Genomic DNA, 20,773 nt, shown 5'->3' with positions numbered 1-20,773 from the left:
ACATTGACTTCCTGGAGACTTACACTAGCCTTAAATAAAATAAATTGAGTATACTAGTCTCAAAGCAATTTTAACACATCTTTAACAACTTTTTGTATTCTTACTATATTTTCCCTTTGCACTGCTACAGACTTTTGCTGCATTTATGAATTTCTTCTACAGAGTATCAATACAGCTTTTTTCATCTGGCGTTATCTTATCCTAGCTGGCCTTATTTTATCTCACTCTCACTGCACTGTTTCGTATTAAACCACAAAACAGGGTGTGAAATATCATGGATTTCTAATAAAGGAGCAGGCTGTATTAAAACGAAACTAGATATTGTTATGGAAGTCAGGCTGATTTTTAGGAAGTTACATTAGGTGTTTTATTGGGATAATAACACAAACACACATAGACAGATACACCATTAGGAAATAAAGTTGAGGTGGACTGTTTTTCTACGTGAGGCCTTACCACGGTGATAAAGTGTGTTCATGCGGATCAAGACGTGGCAGGTGTGAGCAGGAAGAGGAACCGACCTGGATTTACCAGTAGGAGGCAGCTCAGGAAGAAGAAGGCGTGACGCCGGGCATATGGACTGCAGGGGGCGCCGCGCAGCTCAGGCACCAACACACCTGAGTTGTCCAATCCGGAGGTGCAGGTGAGTCAACCTGTCTGTCTGATTGAAACGCCGGGAGGTAAAAACTAAAAAAAAAAAACCAGCTGGACGTCACACCGAGGAGCTTCCGACTTTCGATCCCACATGGAAGCCGGGTTACACCGCGTAAAGGAACAAGTCTGATCCATCCGCCCTGCGGTACCCCTACCTTTACACATCGCAACCCCCCGGAGCGTGAGTGAAAAAATGAGAGTGCAGGTGTTGGTGCCCGTGATAGTAGTGGTGTCTCTCGTTGTGTTCGGCCTGTTGAAAGTGCGGAAGAAGACGGAGGGGATGGAGGAAAAGCGCAGCAGGTTCCAGGACATCAAGCTGCGGGTGAGCTCCGATGTGCTGGCGGAGTTTATGACCGACATCAAGAACAAGCAGCAGGAGCTCGAAAGGAGCCGACTGGAGATCAAAAACAGTGAGGAGACGATCATAGCGCTGGGCAGCAAGAAGGATGAGGCCATGGGGAGAATCAAAAGCTGCACGGATGAAAAGGTGGGCAGAGAGAGGGGTCATGGATGGTGATGATGTGAAACTCATTCAGACTACTTTAAATACTATTAACAGTAATTGAGGAGGGAACTGAACAGTAGGTTAAATCCAAAATCCCAGAGGCTAAATTAAACTATTACTATTATTGTTTTAATCAAAATGACCTATTTTATGAGGCTTTAGTCCCAACAGTGCAACGTTTTTGGAACACCGTCGCTCCAGTGAAATCAAATAGATGCATAACAGTCTCATCCAACCTGTTGGCCTGGTAGGGATGTAAATGGAGTGAATCAGCACCTGCCAGAGAATCTGGCTCGTCTTGTATTGTTGTAGAAGGACAGAAAACATTCCTAGGATTGTTCTGGTTTCTAGCCTGCAGGCCACCTGGCCCCTTCAGTGTGGGTTTTGCTCAGCATATGGCCTCCTCCCACAGCCCCCCCCCCCCCCCCCCCCATAGGATTGCACATTAAATCTAATGAATGTGTAAACTATGTTTTACCTAATTTTCTTTTTTTTAAAGTATTTAATTTAATCTACTGTCCCGGCTATAGGCCTGAGCCGTAAATGGATCATAGACCAATTTGCTCATGTAACCACCCGGTCATGCATGTTGCATGATATATGGCCAAACAAACTTGAATGTAGAAATATAATGTGGATGTATTTGTCCCTTTTCTAATCTTCTCTCATTTTACACACTACACTGATTTTCTTAGCAACACAGCTATTAAAATGCTTCACATGATGTCCCTTGCGCTGGTCTAAAAAACCCAGTGGAATGGCAGCCTGATGGAGGATCAGATATTGCCTGAAATGTATTGGCTGTGTAGCCTGGTTTAATCACGGAGAATTTACACCATTAGCAATCTCACAAAGTTACTGTTCTTTATGAGCAATCTGTAGCAATCGAAGGCGATTCCTCGTAAAAAGTTACTGAGAGTCTCTCTTCATTTTGCAGGAAGATCAAAAAGGAAAGCAAATCTCCACAGACACAGAAGTCACTAACTTACAAGGTAAGCAATACTCATGTATTCATTAACTGAGACTTCAAATGAATTTTACATAAAGGAAAACAAATACAAATTCTTTGTAACTGGAATGGGCCTTTCATTGATTTCTATTCCAGTTCAGTGACAGGCTTCATCTGGCCTTTTAATTTGTGAACTGCTAAAAATCTGTCGTGTATGACAATACAGGGGAAAATGATAAGGAGATGGCCAGCTGGAAAAAAGAAGTGGAGTCCCTGAAACAGCAACTTGCAGCACCAAGTGCAGTTTGTGCCTTTCTGAAAGAAGAGTCAGATCTAGCAAGGTAAGGTTACTGTTTGATGTGTATAAAACTGCACAGTCCAAAATCATTTCAATGCATTCACTACATTTTCTATCGTTGAACTTTCTTTCAAAGAAAGTTGTGTGGCAAAGAAGTGAAGGAGGCCCCCAAAAAGGAAGAGGCAAAGGAAGAGGCCCCCAAAAAGGAGGAGGCCCCTAAAAAGGAAGAGGCAAAGGAGGAGGCCCCCAAAAAGGAGGAGGCCCCTAAAAAGGTAGAGGCAAAGGAGGAGGCCCCAAAAAAGGAGGAGACAAAAGAAGAGGCCCCCAAAAAGGATGAGGCCCCTAAAAAGGAAGAGGCAAAGGAGGAGGCCCCCAAAAAGGATGAGGCCCCTAAAAAGGAAGAGGCAAAAGAAGAGGCCCCCAAAAAGGAGGAGGCCCCCAAAAAGGAAGAGGCAAAGGAGGAGGCCCCTAAAAAGGAAGAGGCAAAGGAGGAGGCCCCAAAAAAGGAGGAGGCCCCCAAGAAGAGATGAGAAGTAACACCTCCACAACCCTTTTTGATTTGTTTCAACCAGATTCGACCCTGTAGCTTTACAGAGTGGATGACACATACAGTTATAAAGATGTGACTGTATATTCCTTTACAATCTGTTATTTATTCTTAACCAGCTAATTAATGGAAATGAGGCTATACACATTTTGTAATATGACACAATTTATTGCCGTTTTTTGCGTGTGTGTGTGAATGAGAAATGTGAGATTTTGTGGTGGCTTAGATCAAGACTTCATCTTTATGTGTGAAAGGTAAAAAAAACAATCATTGATTAAATAGAGGAGTGATGGGATTTAATGTGATGTGGTTTGACCTGCAAATCACTGTAACAAACAAATTGTATGATGGCCAAACTTTACTACTTAACCTCTGTTGTCTTGTCGACAATGCACTAACTTTTGTAATTTGAATAAAAACTTGTCTATCACACACATATTTCATTCAGAGAGTAGTGGCAAAGCTCTCGAGCACAATCAGGGGTTCAGTGTCTTGGCGACCGGAGGAGCCGGGAATCGTACCACAACCTCCAGATGCGTGTGCGGCCTGCTCTACCCCCTGGCAAACACTCTGAAGTCAAGTGTTAGTCTGTGTAAAGTGCTTCGAATTTTCATCAGGAGCAGATTAGGTTGATCAATTTAGCGTAGGACAGAAGTCAGCAGCCTTTCTACTCCTGCGTGAAGTAAACACTAAAGTTCAGAAGTCTTTATTTTTTAGCCCTCAACAAATTTGGGAATTCAGCTTCACCTAAAAGAGATGGAAAAAATCTAATATCTGTTTTATCTCAGCATCGCAGTGTTTGACATGTCTGTGCTCAGGGGTCCCATTCTCTCTCCATACACATGTGGGCACTGCCGGTTATTGGTGCACTGAGCTAAAACTATTGCAGTCTAGCAGTAGAGCTGACCTTCATGAAGGTTACCATCCCTGCCGGCAAACTCTAGCTTATCATCAGCTCATGTGATAAGACACGGCTGTGACATGGACCAGGCTTAGATTTTCTCCCCCTCTGTGTCCAGCGGCAGGAATGGACCGGATGTTGGAAGCAGAAATTTGAGTTAAACTTAAAGGTGTCTCTAAAGATGTCTCCAAAGCATTTAGATCACAGGGTCGATTGAATAAATATATTGAAAAGTTTCTCAGAATTACACAATCAAGTGGAGCTTTGGAAATCAGCATCCATCTTAATTAATAGCTTTCTTAATAAGGTTCAACATAATTAAACATAACCCATTCCTGCAGGACTGTTGTGTAAGACTGGGTTAAATTCCACTGGGTGTAACTGATGAACCTGCAACTGAGTGAAACGAAAACTAGACTGACAGTTGTGACGTGCTGCAGCAATCAATAGAGCACATGGGGAAAAGGAGGAAAAATCTTCCAATCTTAGAGAGAAAGTCAAAAATAAACTCCTGGATATGCCAACCTGATCCAGATCCACACCAAAATCGAATGAGCTCATCCCTGACCCATAATGCATCTTGGCAATCCCTCCTGAAGTTCTTGTGCAATACAAACAAACCCAGCCACACATAAAAACACAAAAATGGTAAATCAACATCCTCCTTGGTGGAAAAGTGCTCACCCGTACATAACAAACACACCTCATTGTATTCAACAATACAGTTGGACTGCTCTGTAAACAACAGGATGTGAGGTTTGACAGACACGACATTGTGTAACACTCGCGAGCTAAACTTTATCCTGGTTGTTCCGGTAATGAATAATCTATGCAGAACATGAGACAAACAAAAAGTGAAAAGTCTGTGACTTCTCCTGTCTCTACTCCACAGCTTTTGTTTGTTAAGGGTTACTGTGATGTCCTCTACTGGACTGGTTGTGAAGGGAGACATTGTTGCACTTCTGCAGAACCCTGTTGTGCATGTTTGCTTCATGTGGTTTTTGTTTTCTGCAGCACGCTACACTTTCAGCCTCTGTTTGTTTTTTTCCTCTATTAGATAACTCCACTACCTCTGCTGCTGAAAACACAGTATATGTATCGAATAATCGTTGTTAACCTTTTCTGCCTCTCTGTGTCTTAGTGACCCTGCCTCAGGGTTTGGGTGTGTGTGTGAGAGAGAGAAAGAGAGCGAGAGAGAGAGAGGGAGAGAGGGGGAGAGAGACTGACCAATCACAACACAAAGCCTTGTTCTGTCACTACCTATAAACTTCTGTAATCTGGGAGGAGCTCCGGTTCGTCCGTGTTCCGCCTTTTTTTTGTATCAATAATTTTCTTTTCACAAAAGTCATAATATTTGTAGGTTTAGCGTATTGCATTGCATTAGCCTGAACATATATTTCTGTCTTATTTTATTGACTCCCTCTAAATGTACTATATTATTAATTTGCATATATTGCCCTAATAAGAGGTTTTACTGATAGAGAGAGGTGGGGATGCAGGTTCATGGTCGGCTCCCTATCATAATATGATTATTCAAGCTGTTGCACATACATCATTATGGACTTATACATATGGTTCATGACTTTACATAATGATTAGTGTGCATGATCTGCTTTATAAAATACTGTGTGTTTTTTAATTGTCTGGTTGAATTTATTATATTTTGTGATTAAAAGCCTTTTTGTATACGTGACCATTTTGTTGCATGAAGTAATCTTCACTTCCAGATAATTATCTGTGGTGATGTCAGGGTTAAGGTTTTGATTGAGAGTTCAAGCATTTTCTATGGTCATAGAAAGAAATTGAAATTGAAATGTTTTGTTTTCTTTCAATTGTTTGTATAATTGGAAGCTGTCAGGGCTGAACCATTACAAGCATAAGTCAAATTAAGTCATTTCAGATAAATGTGCTTTTACAAAATCTTCAACTTGAGCCTTTAGATTTTGTTTTGTTTTTCACATCTGAGCAGCAAGGCAGAGTAACTTTGAAGTTCAAACCAACTAAGTTTCTTTGCCTTTTTTAGAGAACACGATTGATGACTTGGGAGTAAAATATTAGCCTGAAAGAAATAAACTTAGTCGTGCAAAGGCTCCAGGTTATTTTCTGAAAAGTATATATTTTTCCTTTTTAACAATAATTTTCCTTGTATTGCTTTATAATTAACATTGTTATCTCTCGCTTTGATTCTGACTGCTCTCCATGAGGGAGACATTAAAATACTTCCCCCAGGCTCACAATTAGGCAATCAGAGGACTATCATTCCGCCCCAGTAGGCTCACAAGGTTAACGCCACACAGTCCTCGTCCCAGTCCTCGTCTGTGACATCAGTCAGTCTGACTGATGTCACAGACGAGGATTGTTGTTCATTAAACGCAACATCGCATCTGATCTGAGTAGATTTAAAACAATGTAGCTTTTTGTCAAAAATAGTACATTGCTCCTCACTGAAGACTAATAGATGTAAATCTGACGTAATGGGGATATTTCTGGATTTCTTCATAAGCTCTCATTCTCACAATGAGAGTTTCTACACCTGCTTCTTGCTCATTAGAAACAAAAAGTCCTGACTCACCCACGTGTGAAAGTGTTGTCTTCTTCATTAACCATCATATGCAAATGGCTGATGTGAAGTCAACACATGTTAGAGTCCCACGCGATGCCAGCTGAATGCACAGACACAGTGACAGTACCATCACCGGCCAGCTTGGCAGGCAGAGGTCCTGCTGACAACCAGAGGTCACCTTGACTCTCGAGTTCACCTTCACATTTCCACAACAATTAAAAGCCCTTCGTTCAAAAAGAAGCAGCAAAATACTTAACGTTTGAAAATAAAAGTACTTATTAGACAGAGATGACCACTTTCAATGCTATTGGATTATTATCAATGATGCACTGGTGAAAAGCATTTTTGCCATATTCTTTCATATGTCAATGATGCTAAGAGGTGAGAATTGCAGACTTAGATATAGAGAATTGTGCTACTAACACATGTGGGTGCTCTTGTTAAATGTGGGTGTTGTGAGGGAAAATGCAGCTGTATTCAGGAATATTAGTGACAGGAAACAAGTAGTGACTATAAGTGAAGTGACCATCATGCGTTCATGTTTGCCCTCCCTACAGGCAATAAGTTATTTGACTGTGAAACTACGGTTGTGTGTGTGTGTGGCAGCTGACAGCAGGATGAACATCACATCTATTGATCAGTCTAATGTAGGGAGGAAAGGCTGCAGGCCACAGCAGCTGATCAATATACCTCTAATTACATGGGGGGTGCTATGTGTGTGTGTGTGTGTGGAGGTGGTCCCCCCCCCCAATCTCACAGGGTTGTATAAATATAAATGCTGTCCCACAACAAATCACACACAGATCTTAGCTTGTGCTCTCGTGTGACACTTAGCTGCAAATCACTCTGATCACATTTCTTTACTTTAACCTCTTGCTCACCAACTGCACTGCGGACTGACAACAGAGAACTGGTGAGTATCTGCATATTTGTATTTGCATGTGATTTGCTGAAAGAGTCGAGTGTTCCGCTGCACTGGCCTTTCCTCTCCTCTTCCCACTTTTCCCCATCCACTGTTTACCATGAGTCCCTGGAAAGAATGCAGAGGTGAGCTGAGATGCCAACAGGATTTCTGGTTCCCTCCCTCTCGAGGCCTATCCTTTTCTTATAACCCTTGTGTGCCTGACAGGTTGTTCAGGTCTGTTCAGGTCGTCTCATACCTACTGCACACGTTCTGTGGAACCAACTTTCCAAGCGTGCAAGACAAACTAATGGTGTTATGTTTTCAGTGCTCGTGTGTCTGTCCCTCCCATGTTTGTTCTCACTGTATTGTGTCTTTCATCCTGCTACAGGCTCTTCAACCCGGCTGTGGCGCTGACTGGCTGGAAGCTGTGTGATATGTTTGATATTCGGTTGTTCTTGTGCTTCATCATGTCAACTAAATATCAGACATATTCCTACAGAGTCTGGCACTGACTTCTGATCCTTTCGCTTCACCACTGAATAAAGCCACATGTGGTCAGATGTTCGGGGAAATGGTTTCGACGGTGAACTTTGCAAACAATATATTATTATGAAATATCATGGCAGTGGTACAGATAGTTGTGGTAGAGCTTATGTCAGAAGAGGTATTTAAAAGTACAAAATGTAACAATGATGTGTTGGCTCTCACAATTAATTATTAATAATAAAAACTATACTTGAATATCTAGCTTGATTATTTGCATGCTTCTTCATTCTCTCTGACACACACATGCACGCACACACACATTTTTGTCCTTCAATAAATGCGAAGGCAATGTTGACATAATGCATTTGCCAGAACCTCACCCTTACCTTAAAACATCATAAAGGAAAGCATAATTGCAAATTGCAACACACCCTTATCTTTAAACAATCCTCTAGCCATACAGCAAGACAATGGGACCTAAGACTGCACGCACATCCTGCTCTATCCCGCTCAGCACTAGTCAGGTGTTTCAAACCCTCTTTTTAATCTTGTACTACTACACCTTTTCCATTCCCCAGCTAAACTGAACAAATCTGATCTGTTTCCTTTCGCAGTTGCACTGTATGATGAACTTATTATAATGCACAAATAAAGCCTGAAACTGTGTTAACCTCGTCTGCACTGCTTCATTACTGTTTCCACATTCCTGATTCATCATCCTGATTCATTTAAATCTGACTCTGGGAGCTATAGTTATCCTTTAACTGAGCTTGTATACGGTACATCCCTATGGACCTTTTGCTAATGAGACCTCCTTTATCCCAGTCAATTGAGTCTTCAAGGAGCATTTATAATTAAATAGTTGTGCACAAGTTAGCACACTGGCTGGAAAATGAGTGGCACTGATGTGAGAAAAAAAAGCCTTTGCATTCAACATAGTAAATGTGTAGGGATCCACTGGTTGTAGCCGACAATCACCAAGTGACACTCTCACCACCTAGTCGGAACTTGATCGGGATTTGATTCCATATTGTTGAAGTGTCGAGCAGGGATGCATCATGTTTCAGCATTGTACATAACAATTAATAAAGCTGTTCTGACAACAATGAGGGAACTGTTCACTCGCTCGGCTGTTTAACCTTGTCAAAGGTGACAAACAAATCTGTGTGTGTGCGTCTGTCTGTCTGTGTGTGTGTTTGTGTTTGTGTGTGTATGTGTGTGTGTGTGTTTGTGTGAGAGAGGTTGGTTCATGTATTACTCATGTTGCGAGGAGTCAGTATACAGAGTAAAAATGTAAAGACCCTGATTTAAGGTTAGGTTTAGGCAAGGTTAAGATTAGAGTAAATCTCCAGGAAATCAATGTATGTCAACATGATGTCCTCTGAAGTCACGGAGACACGATTGTTTGTGTGTGTGTGTGTGGACATTCATGTTATCTGAGCGCTCAGGTTGGTTTATTCAAATGTATCCTTACTCAGAGAAGGAAACCCATCCCCCAACACAAAAAACACACAAAACTAACTAATAAGCATTCAAACACACACACACACACACACACACACACACACACACACACACACTGACGTAAAACCACATCCCGTCAAAGGGACTTTTAATTGGTTATTTAAACTAAAGCTCAATGAATCATGTAACATCATATTCAAAATCGTGTACTACACATGATGATTCATTAACGATATGAAATGCTATTAAATCCAGCAACTGATTGATGAGTTAAATGATTAACAAGACAATTTTATCAAAAACATCCTCTGGGTCTTTATTGGAAAACAGTATAGAAATAACAAATAACACTTTTAACAATATAAACTAGATACATTGATCTTTTTCAAATATGCTCTAAAACATTGTTTTCCATTAAATATCACAGTAACATGAATGTGTGTCGCGAGCAGGGGTCGAAGGGTCACACGTCTACTTGTGCACACACATGCAGCTCCCGTGCAGGACAATTGGTCACCGGCTGGTTGTTTGGCTAGTGTGGATCTAGTGATAGGGTCAAATGGCACCCGCTGAGACAAATGTTATCTGAAAGGGTGCACACTGTATACTCTGGGGCAATTTCTGTGGAGCAGCACAAGAGGGCATGACGAACATTGTAATAATAGTAATGCCTGGAATAGGAACTAATGAGAGGGATGGGGGTGGGTGGACAAATACCATAGAAGAAAGTACAAATGAGCACGGCCATTAAGACGTGCTGGTCAGGTATAAATATCGGGGACCACAGGGAGAAAGTGCATCAGTGGAAGAGAGGGAACACAGAGAGCCAGAGGAGGGGAAGAGGGGACAGGAAAACAATTTGAGGAAGAGGGTGATTTAAAGGAAGAGGAGCAGAGGGAAAAGAACGGAAAGAAAATACAAGAACGGAGGATTTTTTATACGACATAGGGAAAACTTCATACTAGGTAAGAAACAAATCTGATATTTATGACTCTTGTTCTTGATTCATCTGCTATTTTAAACATATGATTTTTTTTTTGCAGAAATGGCAAATACTGCAGGAGGAGTACTCTTGACTTTACTCATGTTCCTGAGTGCTAGTGTGCGATGTCTTGCGTATAATAGCGGGGAGTGCTACTTCAACACCAAAGGTACAGTGCGTGTGTGTGTGTTGTGTGTGTGTGATCCAGGTATTATTCATATTGTAGGTTCCCAAATAACATTCATATTTTGGAGACTGTGTGTTTAGGTTTGGTTTTGAATTAAGTACAATGGTTAAGGTTGGGGAAAGCGTACAGGAAATCGATTCGTCAATTCTCTGAAGTAATGGAGACATGACTGTGTGTATGCATGTGTGCATGTGTGTGTTTGTACTCCCCAGATTCAGGCAACATAACATATGATGAAATTATATGATACATAGTATAGGAAGTCATTCAATATGCTCAATCTTGAACTGCTACAAAATTACTATGTTATATAGCTCTATCTTTTTTCCTTTTGCTTTCATTAGCAATGTTTTTGTTTCATTTCAATTTTGTTTAATCTATTTGTTTGTTGCTTTTAATATCTAACACACATTTAGCTTATTACACCTATGTACTTTGTGTTTGGAAGCCTAGTATTTTGAACGTATGGCTTTTATTTAGATAGTATATTCAACATTATAGTATTTATACTTCGACCAATATCACAGTCAGAAATGGATGTTTTTCATTTCCAGGGAGCTGTGAATACATGGGAGCGGTGTACGGGATCGGAGAGACCTGGGAAACCGGTGACTGTTACCAGTGTGTCTGCATGGAGCCTTTCGGGGTCGGATGCTGTGACCAGTGAGTTAAATACACTGAAAACAGCACTCAACATATTGAATGTAGCATGTGTATATCTTAATTCTGTCCAATCTTCCCTACAGGGGGGCTAAACCTGTTGACTATCCAGACTGGTGTGAGATCATCCGTAAACCTGACTCTTGCACTAGTGTTGCAGTGATGAGAGCCAATCATAAACTACCATGTCTCTGGGGACGTGGACGTCTCAGACCAGCTGCAGGTCGACCGTGGAAATCAGACAATGATCCTTTATTTTGAGTTGAGCAATTGATGCAGAAAAAGCAATAAAGCAACGCATGATATTTATTTTTCATTGAATTTTATCTGCAAAGGATTGCTTAAACAACTAAATATCACTATCATTATGTAATTTCATTCTTTAAGAAAATGTCTATTTAAATGTCTGATTTATTTATGGTTTATGTTTTAAGCTTCAATAAAAACTATATGCCTAATTTCTGGTTTGTCGTACTATTAATCACAACGACAAACATTATCATTTATTATACAAGTAACAAGGTGCTGGCTTGTGGTATAATGTATAGAGCAATGTCTGTATGTGTCCTTTGAGCTGTTTAAAGCTGTAGGTCTGTCTAATTCAAAATAGAAAAAAAAGTGTGATCTTATTGTTTGGGCTGTCGTTACATGGACTGAAGATTTACAATGAAATTCAGTTCAACACAGTTCTTCCAACCTGAGGAACGGACATTGATCAAGGAAATCTAGAGACTAGAGTCATGATCTACAGTCATAAAGTTGCTGCTATTGACTCACGTTCATAAACCCCAGAATCTAAACTCTACAAAGGACAATGCTTAAATCCACGTTGTGCATTGGGGAATGAGTCTCTGGTACATTTCGAGCAAACGTGGAGACCTTTCACTTTGAATTGTTTGAAGTACAGTAAACTCACAGGGGCGGCCAATCATGCATTATAAGTGAATCTCAGATATGTACAGTCTATGTGATAAATAATAGTGAATGTACTTCCAATATTAAATATGAATATATATTATATACTCTATAGTATGCTGGCCCTGTGTAAAGCTTTGTATTTATTTGTATTTAGTTGAATCAGTTCTGGACTAACATATATCATGCCTTTGTACACAGAGCACACTTTACTGTTTGCTACAGATCATAGGAGAGTGAGATTGTTTAATGATTCATGACAGCAGATACTTTAATGATTTGGACTGACGGTTGACACTGTGTAGTAAGAAGCTGGCAGGCTGATGGGTGTTATCTTCTATTAAACACAGAATAGCTTATGAATCATATAATTTCCCATTGGCATGGACAATACGGTCACACCCATTAACAATAATTTGCATATAACCAAACAGACATTGTGACCTTTAACCATACACACAAGAACAACTACAGCTGAATTATACTTCATGCACCATCTGGTGGTGACACATTTTGACATTGGTCCATTGACACAAAGTCACTCATTGGATTGGATTAGTTATATTAAGTGAAGCATGTGCTGATGCTGAGTCGATGAAACAACCTTGCAATGGATCTGAGAGGAACTAGTACACAGTGCTTTATATTTTCATAGTTTAATTACTTTTAGTTATTTTTTTATCAATATTGTTTCTCTTGTGCTATTTTGTTTGAATAAAAATGTATGGTTATTATATATTTTTGCTATATCAACCTTATGAATTGCTTTGGTTTGCATTAGTACCGCCTTGAATTGCATTTGACAAAGTTTCATTGATAGAGGATTGATGATAATTAAAACAACCGAGTGATTGATTAGAGTATAAATGTAGAGAATACAATTCACACACACGCCAACACGCACACCCAAAAGAAGAAAATAAACTCACATTAGGAAAGATCACTGACTTCACGTGGATGAGAAGGAAGAGACGTTTATTGTGAAAAGGCGGGCGGCGGCGCAGGGTTTTCACGTCATCGTTTGGCGCGCCCTCTCTGGTGAGAGCTGCGTGAAAGAAGTTGTTGTGATAAACTTCTTTCCTTTGAACTGCCGCTGTTTTTACCGCATGAAAACGCATCATCCGGCAATAAGATGTGGATCCTGACTCCGCTGCAGCCTGGAGGTAGAGTCGTATGTTAGCTTACACTGCTAACACTGCTAACACTGCTGCTAGCTGCTCAAAGTTCACCTCAGCTGATCTACTGACCGCCAGTTCACCCAATTACACGTGCTCACAACATGGGTTGAGATCAGAAGTAAGAGCAACATCTGTATAGAGTAGGACTCTGTATGGATAGTAACATCTGTAGAGATCAGGACTCTGTATGGATATTAACATCTGTAGAGATCAGGTTCTGTATGGACATTAACATCTGTAGAGATCAGGTTCTGTATGGACACTAACATCTGTAGAGAGCAGTCTCTGTGGACAGTAAACATCTGTAGAGATCAGTCACTGTAATGACAGTAACATCTGTAGAGATCAGGTTCTGTAAGGACAGTAGCATCTGTAGAGATCAGGTTCTGTATGGACAGTAACATCTGTAGAGATCAGTCTCTGGATGGACAGTAACATCTGTAGACATCAGAACTCTAAGGACAGTAACATCTGTAGAGATCAGTCTCTGTATGGACAGTAACATCTGTAGAGATCAGTCTCTGTATTGACAGTAACATCTGTAGAGATCAGAACACTGTATGGACAGTAGCGTCTGTAGAGATCAGGGCTGGACAGATGAATATTTAGTCATGTTTCATTGTGTTTCCTTCATCATCCCATCCAGTGAAGCCCTGTGTATTACTTATTTATATAAGTGTTATATCATATGAAATTGCATCCCCTATTTTGAAAGTTGCATTGCACTTGTCCATTGTAGCCACCTCACCGTTTTCACTTCACTGAGTTTTCTCCCATCAAGGACCACAGCACTTACTCCTAGTTTGATTTAAATGTCATGTGTCATCAACAGCTCTGGTCCACAACTTAAGCTCTGTCACCCACAGGTGAGACGCACTATCTCATGGCCAGTAAAGAGTACGTGGTCGGGCGCAAGAACTGTGAGATCCTTCTTGCCAACGACCAGTCCATCAGCAGGGCTCACGCTCACCTCACTCTGACTGACCAGGTGAGAGAGCAAGACAGGAAACCAGTCATAGCTCATTCTATACATCCACTGAACATGGATCAAAAGTCTGGTTAGACATTTGATTTAATTAGTTTTTGTATATAGGTGTGACGTTGGTATAGGTTTTATAGTAGACTTTTATTTGTTTATTTTATTTTATTAGCACCCAACCCCTCTAGTAATGATCCAAGGAGAAAAGTAAGGATTGCGTTCATGAAAATATTAACGTGTTGAGGCCAATAGGGGGTGCTGTTGTGCTGGTTTATGGCAGTAAAGGTGTAAAATGTCTTAAATGTGGTTGCAGTTGTTATTTTTAGTTAATTATAAAAAACGAGAAACAAGTGCTGTGCAAAAAAATATGAAGAATAAACCCGCATTAAAAAACATATTCTAGCCTTTTTTGTTTATTGAGGTTTTTTTTAACAAATTTTGGTCAATATAAATTAAAAAAAGTATAAGAATATCTAATATTTATTTTGAATCCGTTGATGGTGAAATCAATTAACCTTTCCTGTGTTTCACCACAGTCTGCAGATGGGATAACTTTCCATCTCAGGTTCATTTTAAAGGAGGAGTTTCTCACTGTCACATTAATTGTTGTTGATGAGCGAACCGTTTCACAGGTCTGTCTTTTGTATTTAACTTTTAGACCCTGACATTGAAAGACACCTCCAAGTACGGCACTTCTGTCAACGGCAAGAGACTGACAGAGAACACGTCAGTGAACCTGAAGTCAGGGGACTATGTAACATTTGGGGCTTTTAACAGCAAGTTCAGGTATTTAACCGGAACCTGGTCTGTTGTGTTGTCGACATCACTGAGCCACGATTGGGTTATTAATAAACTCATCTTTGATTCTCTTGCGTCTCCCTCTCAGTGTGGAGCATCAGTATCCAGTGGTGTGTTCATCATGTTTGGACAGTGATGGCAAGAGGTCACTCTCTCAGGCCCTGCAGGCTCTGGGTGGAAAGACGGTCAACACATGGACTCAGGAGTGCACACACCTGGTTATGCCCACTGTGAAAGTCACCATCAAGGTTAGAACCAGAATTTATGTCCTTTTTTCTTATCTGGTGTTAACGTCCGTCCTCGGAGATCGATCACAAGTGGACAGCTTTTTATGTGTGTGTTCACCCCTGTTTCCTGTTTCTCCATGCAAATAGATGCATCGGCCATTTCTGTTCAGGAAGACCACACGATTGTTTTTATCCAGCCTGAGTACACAAATGTGTGAATGTGTTCGTCCCTGAATAGCCTCTCACATGTGTGTTTTTCCCAATTAGACCATTTCTGCTGTGCTGTGCTGCCGTCCCATCGTGAAACCAGAGTTCTTCTTGGAGTTCAACAAAGCCGTGGAGCAAAAACTGGCACCGCCTAAAGCCGAGAGGTACGACACAGTCCATCGGAGAACGCATCACCTGCAGCCCTGAAACAAACAGTATCTCATCTGTGCTCCTCATTGTCACTTAGCTTCATCCCGGAGATCGATGAGCCCAGTCTCAGTAAACAGGACGTTAACCTTGGAGTGATTCCAGCTCGCAAACAGCTTTTTACTGAGAAGACCTTTGTGTTCCTCAGTGCCAAACAGGTTGGTTGACTTCTTCCTTTGTGGCAGTGATTCTCAAACTGTGTGGCATGCCCCACTGGTGTGGCGCAGAGGCATAAAAGGTGGGGAGCGCGACCGGGAGGGGGAAATGTGAGGCGGAACTAATGTTTTGACGTCCGCATCTCTTTAACGGTGGAACAGTAAACAAATCGTTCTTTCGCCGTAGCCAGGGTTTGGCAACCCGCGGCTCTGTGCTGCTCCCTGTACAGTGTTGTGCATGTCATGCTTATTTTTCGTCAACATTGAACTCACGAAAAATATTTTTGCGCCAAAGTGGGGTATGACAGAAAAAGTTTGAGAACCACTGCTTTGTGGTAACTTAATACTGTTGTTAGGCTCTGAGAACAACATCCCTTCTGTTCTGTGTTACTTGCAGCTGAATCGTCTGAGTGGAGCCGTGGGTTTTGGAATGGGAAAGATTCGACTGCTGGAGGAGGGCGCTCTGCCCCGGGACCTGCTGGAGTCTCCACAAAGCTGTGTGGTCGATGTCACAACAGCCAGCTCCCAAACCCTGCTGTCTTCCTCTGCCACAGAGTGGGCAACCTCAGTGAATAACATTGTTCAAAGGTTTGTTCATTTGCCTTCATAGAATAATTACTTCTGAGTGTGTATGTTTCTTTCTTTTAATAGTTGTTTCTCCTTTTTCCCCTGACACAGAAAAGGCCTTCGGGTCATCACAGAGTCTGAGATCGGATTGGCTGCCATCTTTGCTTCCTGTGACAAGTACTGCAATCCATCCAGTCTACAGCCAGACTCAGGTGGAGGACCAGACAGCGAAGCACTCAGTATTGATTTCTATGTTTCTTCTTTTTGTGGTTTCAATCTTCTGAATGTGTTTCAGAGTCGGCACCAAAAGTGACACCCAGAATCTCGAGTGCGTCGCTGTCACAGAGCTTGGCGGTGGACGAGACCGTGTTACCGGCTGCTACACAAAATATCACAGCGTATGCAGTGAACACGGAGCCATTCGAACGGTACCACAACACACTCATCAACGTCAAGTCAAACCTCCATTCCAGAAGGCCTGTTTGATGTGTGTTATTTTCATTTGCCAGGTCGGCTCCATGTCACTTGACAGGGGTGACGGCAGTAGGAGAAACTCCTGAGAAGAAACACAATGGATCCAAAGTCCACGCCAAGAGGTTGTCCGCTCCGAGCATCGTGGCTGAAACAATGAGCTCATCGTATAACACTGTTAACAACACTGACTCACAGAGGAAGAAGCCCGAGTCCAAACCGACAGGTAGCAGCAAGAATGAATTACAGACGCCATGATGCATTTACTAGTCTGCTATTATTGTCTCTGTACTGATTCAGAGACCGTACATCTGAGATGTACAGATACAAGTCCAGTGGCAGCTGCCTGTTTGTTTTTTAATATACAATCTTTACAAAACTAACTGTATTTCTTCCTAAGACATGTTCATTTTAATTAAAATATGTGAAATATGTTTATCCAGTGACTAAAAACATGTTTATTTACGTGATCTTTAAAGGTGCTGGTAAGTCGATTTCGTTACCTTTGATAAGAGCCCGTTCCCACCCCTTTCTAAGTGTCTATACTTATTTAAAGTAATCAGCCCTGGGTACAGTCAAAATATTTAGAAAGAGTCAACCTATTTCTTAAATCTCTAAATCAATGTAATGCTTTACAAAATATTCCCTAAAACCCAATATTTTTGCAGTTGCAGGGCCTAGTGGAATCAGGCCCCAACCATCCACTCCCTGGACCAATGGTGGCATGAAGACATTTCCACAGAAGTTATCTCCTCGGAAACTAAAACCTCCTGCACAGGTTTCACCCCAGACACAGTCGACTCTGACGAGCTTCTTCCAGTCGTCCAATAAGAAACGGTAAACCTCAATACCAGCGTTTTGGCCTATTTTACCTGTGGTGATGCAGTGCTTACATCATCAATGTAAACTACTTCTCCAATGACATAACCATAGGTTTGTCTGATGGGATTGTATAATCCTTACAGTTGAGAAAACATAGGGATAAGGTTGAACGATGAGTCACATTAGCCAAAGACACATACTAGGAAGACACATACTAGAAAATAATCACTCCAAAGATGAAAATTATAATTAAACAACTGAAGTAAATCTATAACGTGTCAGAAAATCCTGCGTTTCACCAATTTGTTTGTGTTGTCGTTTCTTCAAGGCCTTTGGACGATGATTTCTCGGAGGTTATGTCAGAGGCGAAGCGGTCTGTAAAGGCATCGTCCATCAGCAGGATGCCGGCACCGAACACCTCAGTTACGTCTAAAGAAACATCTCAGACTCCACTGGGGTCTGGAGCTCATGTGTTCACAGGACGGTCGGAGGACAGGGTCTCCCACGCTGCTCAGGAGGAGCCCCAGGGTAGAAAGAGGAAGGAGATGGAAGCAGAGATACAGATGGATGAACTGGAGTCTCTTATGTCCGAAGATATGGATTTCTTTGATGAGCCACCCTCAGGCAAACAAGGGCAGCACGCACAGCCTCAATGGCAAAGCTCCACTGGACAGAGACAAGGTTTTAACGTGGAGGAGGCTCCATCTTCGAGCAAGAAGCAGCGCGTCCATGCAGAAGACAGTGAGGCCACCAGACGGCCCCTGGAAAACCAGTCCAGTTCAAACAAAAACCACAGCAAACAATCCGAACAGTTTACTGTCTCCATCAAGAAGGAGAACGTTGATCCTTCAGAAAACAAAACAACTAATCATGAGTCCATTCAAAGTAACAACGTTCAGCCTGTTGAACATAATAAACCGTCTTACATTGAGGTGAGGAAGTGAAGAGTTATTACTCTCAGTTTTCAAGCTTCATCCAATAATATAGAGGTTTTAAATGCAATTATTACTGCTCATTTTCTGCCCTTTGTGTTCCTGAAGGATATTGAACTACTCGAAGGAGAGAATTCTGAGCCTAAAGAAGAGACTAAGACGCCTTTGCAAGCAGTCGTCATTAAACAAGAGGTGCAAGTAAGTCCTGGGAAAATGGCTCCAAATGTTTTGTTTCTTCCTCCCTTTGAATAAGCTTCATGTTCTAGCTCTTGCCCATCTGATAAACGCTGTGCTGTTTTGCAGGAGTCCCGGGTGGATGAAGGCCTTCCTAAAAAGCTGGTGTTAGTGGAGTTTCGATCTCTCACCATGTCCGCGCCTCCGAAGATTAAACCAAAGCAGATGCTCAGCAACGGCTGCGCAAAGAACTTCAAATGTTTCCGCAAGGTCAGCACTATGAGGCAATCCTCGTTTAGAATTTAGAAACGCTACTTGATTCAATTAGAAAAGTCACAGCATTGAAAACGCACTGTTAAAGAAAGTGCAAAGAAAATTCTCGGATCCGCCCCCTAATCAGGATCCGTACCAAAACGAATGGGTTCTTCCCTGACCCAAACCACGTCCTTAGATCAGGTTTGTAGAAATCCTTCAGTAGGTTTTCTTTGTAATCAAACCAAAAAACTAACAGAGATGAAAACATAACCCCCTTGGTGAAGGTAAACATATCCCCTTATTAATAGATAAGTCCACAAAAAAAGAATTTTGGCTCATAAACAGGCTCTTTTTCCCCTTGTGTGTGTATTTGCAGAGCCAAGTACCAGGGGCAGAGATCTCGCCGCACATCATCGCAGGGTCTGGACTGCTGGTTCACAGCAGGGGCAAGAACTCTGATCTGGACGAATGGCTGAAAGATGCAGTGGAGGTAATGGTTGTCACTCTGACTTCTTTCTGTCAGCCATCTGTCTGAGCCCTGCACTCATGACTGGAGTCTGTGTTCGTTTCAGGAAGAGCTTCAGAGCAGACGGGACGAGACTGCGGGAGACGACCTCTTCAGGTGAGAGAGTGGATTTCATTTTTTGTGCGAAGATGTGAGGTCACTTTGTTTTTCCCTCATCTTAAAAACCTAAATATGTGAAGGTCACGTGATTGTCATTCAGGGATTCAGACAATAGTCAGCTAGTGGCTCCTTCCTTTATGTATTATGCTGATTCATCATTCATTATTTATCATCACACATCACATCATTACCTCCACCGAGGAACTTATCTGGTTTATCATGTCCATCCAGTATTGTTTTTTTCCCTTCATTAACCTTGTGTATTTCCAAGTTTCTCAAGAAAGAATGGATGGATCTTCGAAAAGAGAATCATGCATATGTAGAGAACTATTATCAATGTGAAGGAGCTCTTTTTCGCCGTAAATAACACCTTCAGGTTACACTGTGTATTGTGTGACTTTCCTGTTAGTCTTCCTTGATCCGTTGCTGCGATTAAAATAGAGATTCAAAGTCTGTACGGCCTCAGTCATTAAAATCAGGTGCAGGCAGCTTGATTAACTGATAATTATGGATATGGGGCCTCCTGTAGAAACAGTTCAACCAATCAGGACGTAGTTATCCTTTCGTCATAGCGGTTGCCAGGGTAACAGGTAATGTAAGCCACCGATGCTGCTGCCGCCGTGTTTTCCTTGACTTAGCAGAAAAGAGACAGTCTAAGATTGATTCTGTGTGTGTGCACGCATGTATGTCTGTGTATGCGTCTGTGCGTGTCTGTGCCGTGTCTGTGCGTGTCTGTGTGTGTCAAAGCCTGAGCTGTTTGATCACTGAGTCATGCTCAGTCCGTCATGCGTAGCCGGGGAACAGTCCTCTGCTGCTAGAAAACAATCCGGTATTCTTTTTTTTTGGAGGGGGGGGGGGGGGGGGGGGGGTGGGGGGAGTATAACTGTAGCTTCCAGGCGTGGTTTACAGGAAGCCTGTTTGCTTTAAGCTGTTCAAACACACAGTCAAGGTTTACAGTGCTTAAGTTTTTATTGGTTGTGCAAAATGCCTCTTAGGACATAGAAGAGGATCCATTAGGCATTGTTAACAAAGGGCCATCATGACATGCACAGACCTATGAGATAAACTCTTCTCTCTGTGTGTGTGTGTGTGTGTGTGTGTGTGTGTGTGTGTGTGTGTGTGTGTGTGTGTGTGTGTGTGTGTGTGTGTGTGTGTGTGTGT

The 20,773-nt window shown here is 41.8% G+C and overlaps 3 protein-coding genes across 6 annotated transcripts; all 3 read left to right on the top strand.

The window, feature by feature from the left end:
* The first annotated feature begins 611 nt into the window (after positions 1 to 611).
* zgc:174935 (uncharacterized protein LOC796019 homolog) lies at positions 612 to 3,383 on the top strand. Of its 2 annotated transcripts, XM_062399229.1 has the most exons (5): positions 612 to 1,141; positions 2,097 to 2,151; positions 2,335 to 2,449; positions 2,543 to 2,958; positions 2,989 to 3,383. In XM_062399229.1, the coding sequence occupies exons 1-4, from the start codon at positions 848 to 850 to the stop codon at positions 2,934 to 2,936; spliced, it is 858 nt and encodes a 285-aa protein (XP_062255213.1). In that variant the 5' UTR covers positions 612 to 847; the 3' UTR covers positions 2,937 to 2,958; positions 2,989 to 3,383. The 2 variants fall into 2 exon arrangements, with proteins under 2 accessions (XP_062255213.1, XP_062255212.1); XM_062399228.1 differs by having other exon boundaries at positions 613 to 1,141; positions 2,543 to 3,383.
* Positions 3,384 to 9,793: 6,410 nt separating this feature from the next.
* msmp2 (microseminoprotein, prostate associated 2) lies at positions 9,794 to 11,527 on the top strand. Its single transcript, XM_062399820.1, has 4 exons — positions 9,794 to 10,236; positions 10,315 to 10,422; positions 10,995 to 11,103; positions 11,187 to 11,527. The coding sequence occupies exons 2-4, from the start codon at positions 10,317 to 10,319 to the stop codon at positions 11,359 to 11,361; spliced, it is 390 nt and encodes a 129-aa protein (XP_062255804.1). The 5' UTR covers positions 9,794 to 10,236; positions 10,315 to 10,316; the 3' UTR covers positions 11,362 to 11,527.
* Positions 11,528 to 13,029: 1,502 nt separating this feature from the next.
* nbn (nibrin) lies at positions 13,030 to 19,609 on the top strand (the record flags this gene model as incomplete). 3 transcript variants are annotated; one of them, XM_062399300.1, is given in 16 exon segments in its annotated part: positions 13,030 to 13,178; positions 14,060 to 14,181; positions 14,831 to 14,958; positions 15,059 to 15,218; positions 15,465 to 15,568; positions 15,652 to 15,769; positions 16,164 to 16,354; positions 16,445 to 16,545; positions 16,644 to 16,761; positions 16,843 to 17,030; positions 17,473 to 17,641; positions 17,955 to 18,558; positions 18,667 to 18,756; positions 18,862 to 19,002; positions 19,364 to 19,477; positions 19,560 to 19,609. In XM_062399300.1, coding segments are annotated over 16 exon segments (2,429 nt in total), but the record flags the coding sequence as incomplete, so codon positions are not given.
* Positions 19,610 to 20,773: the final 1,164 nt, after the last annotated feature.

Source organism: Platichthys flesus, chromosome 11 (assembly GCF_949316205.1).
Source record: "Platichthys flesus chromosome 11, fPlaFle2.1, whole genome shotgun sequence".
NCBI lineage: Eukaryota > Metazoa > Chordata > Actinopteri > Pleuronectiformes > Pleuronectidae > Platichthys > Platichthys flesus.
This window is presented reverse-complemented; position numbering and strand designations above follow the sequence as displayed.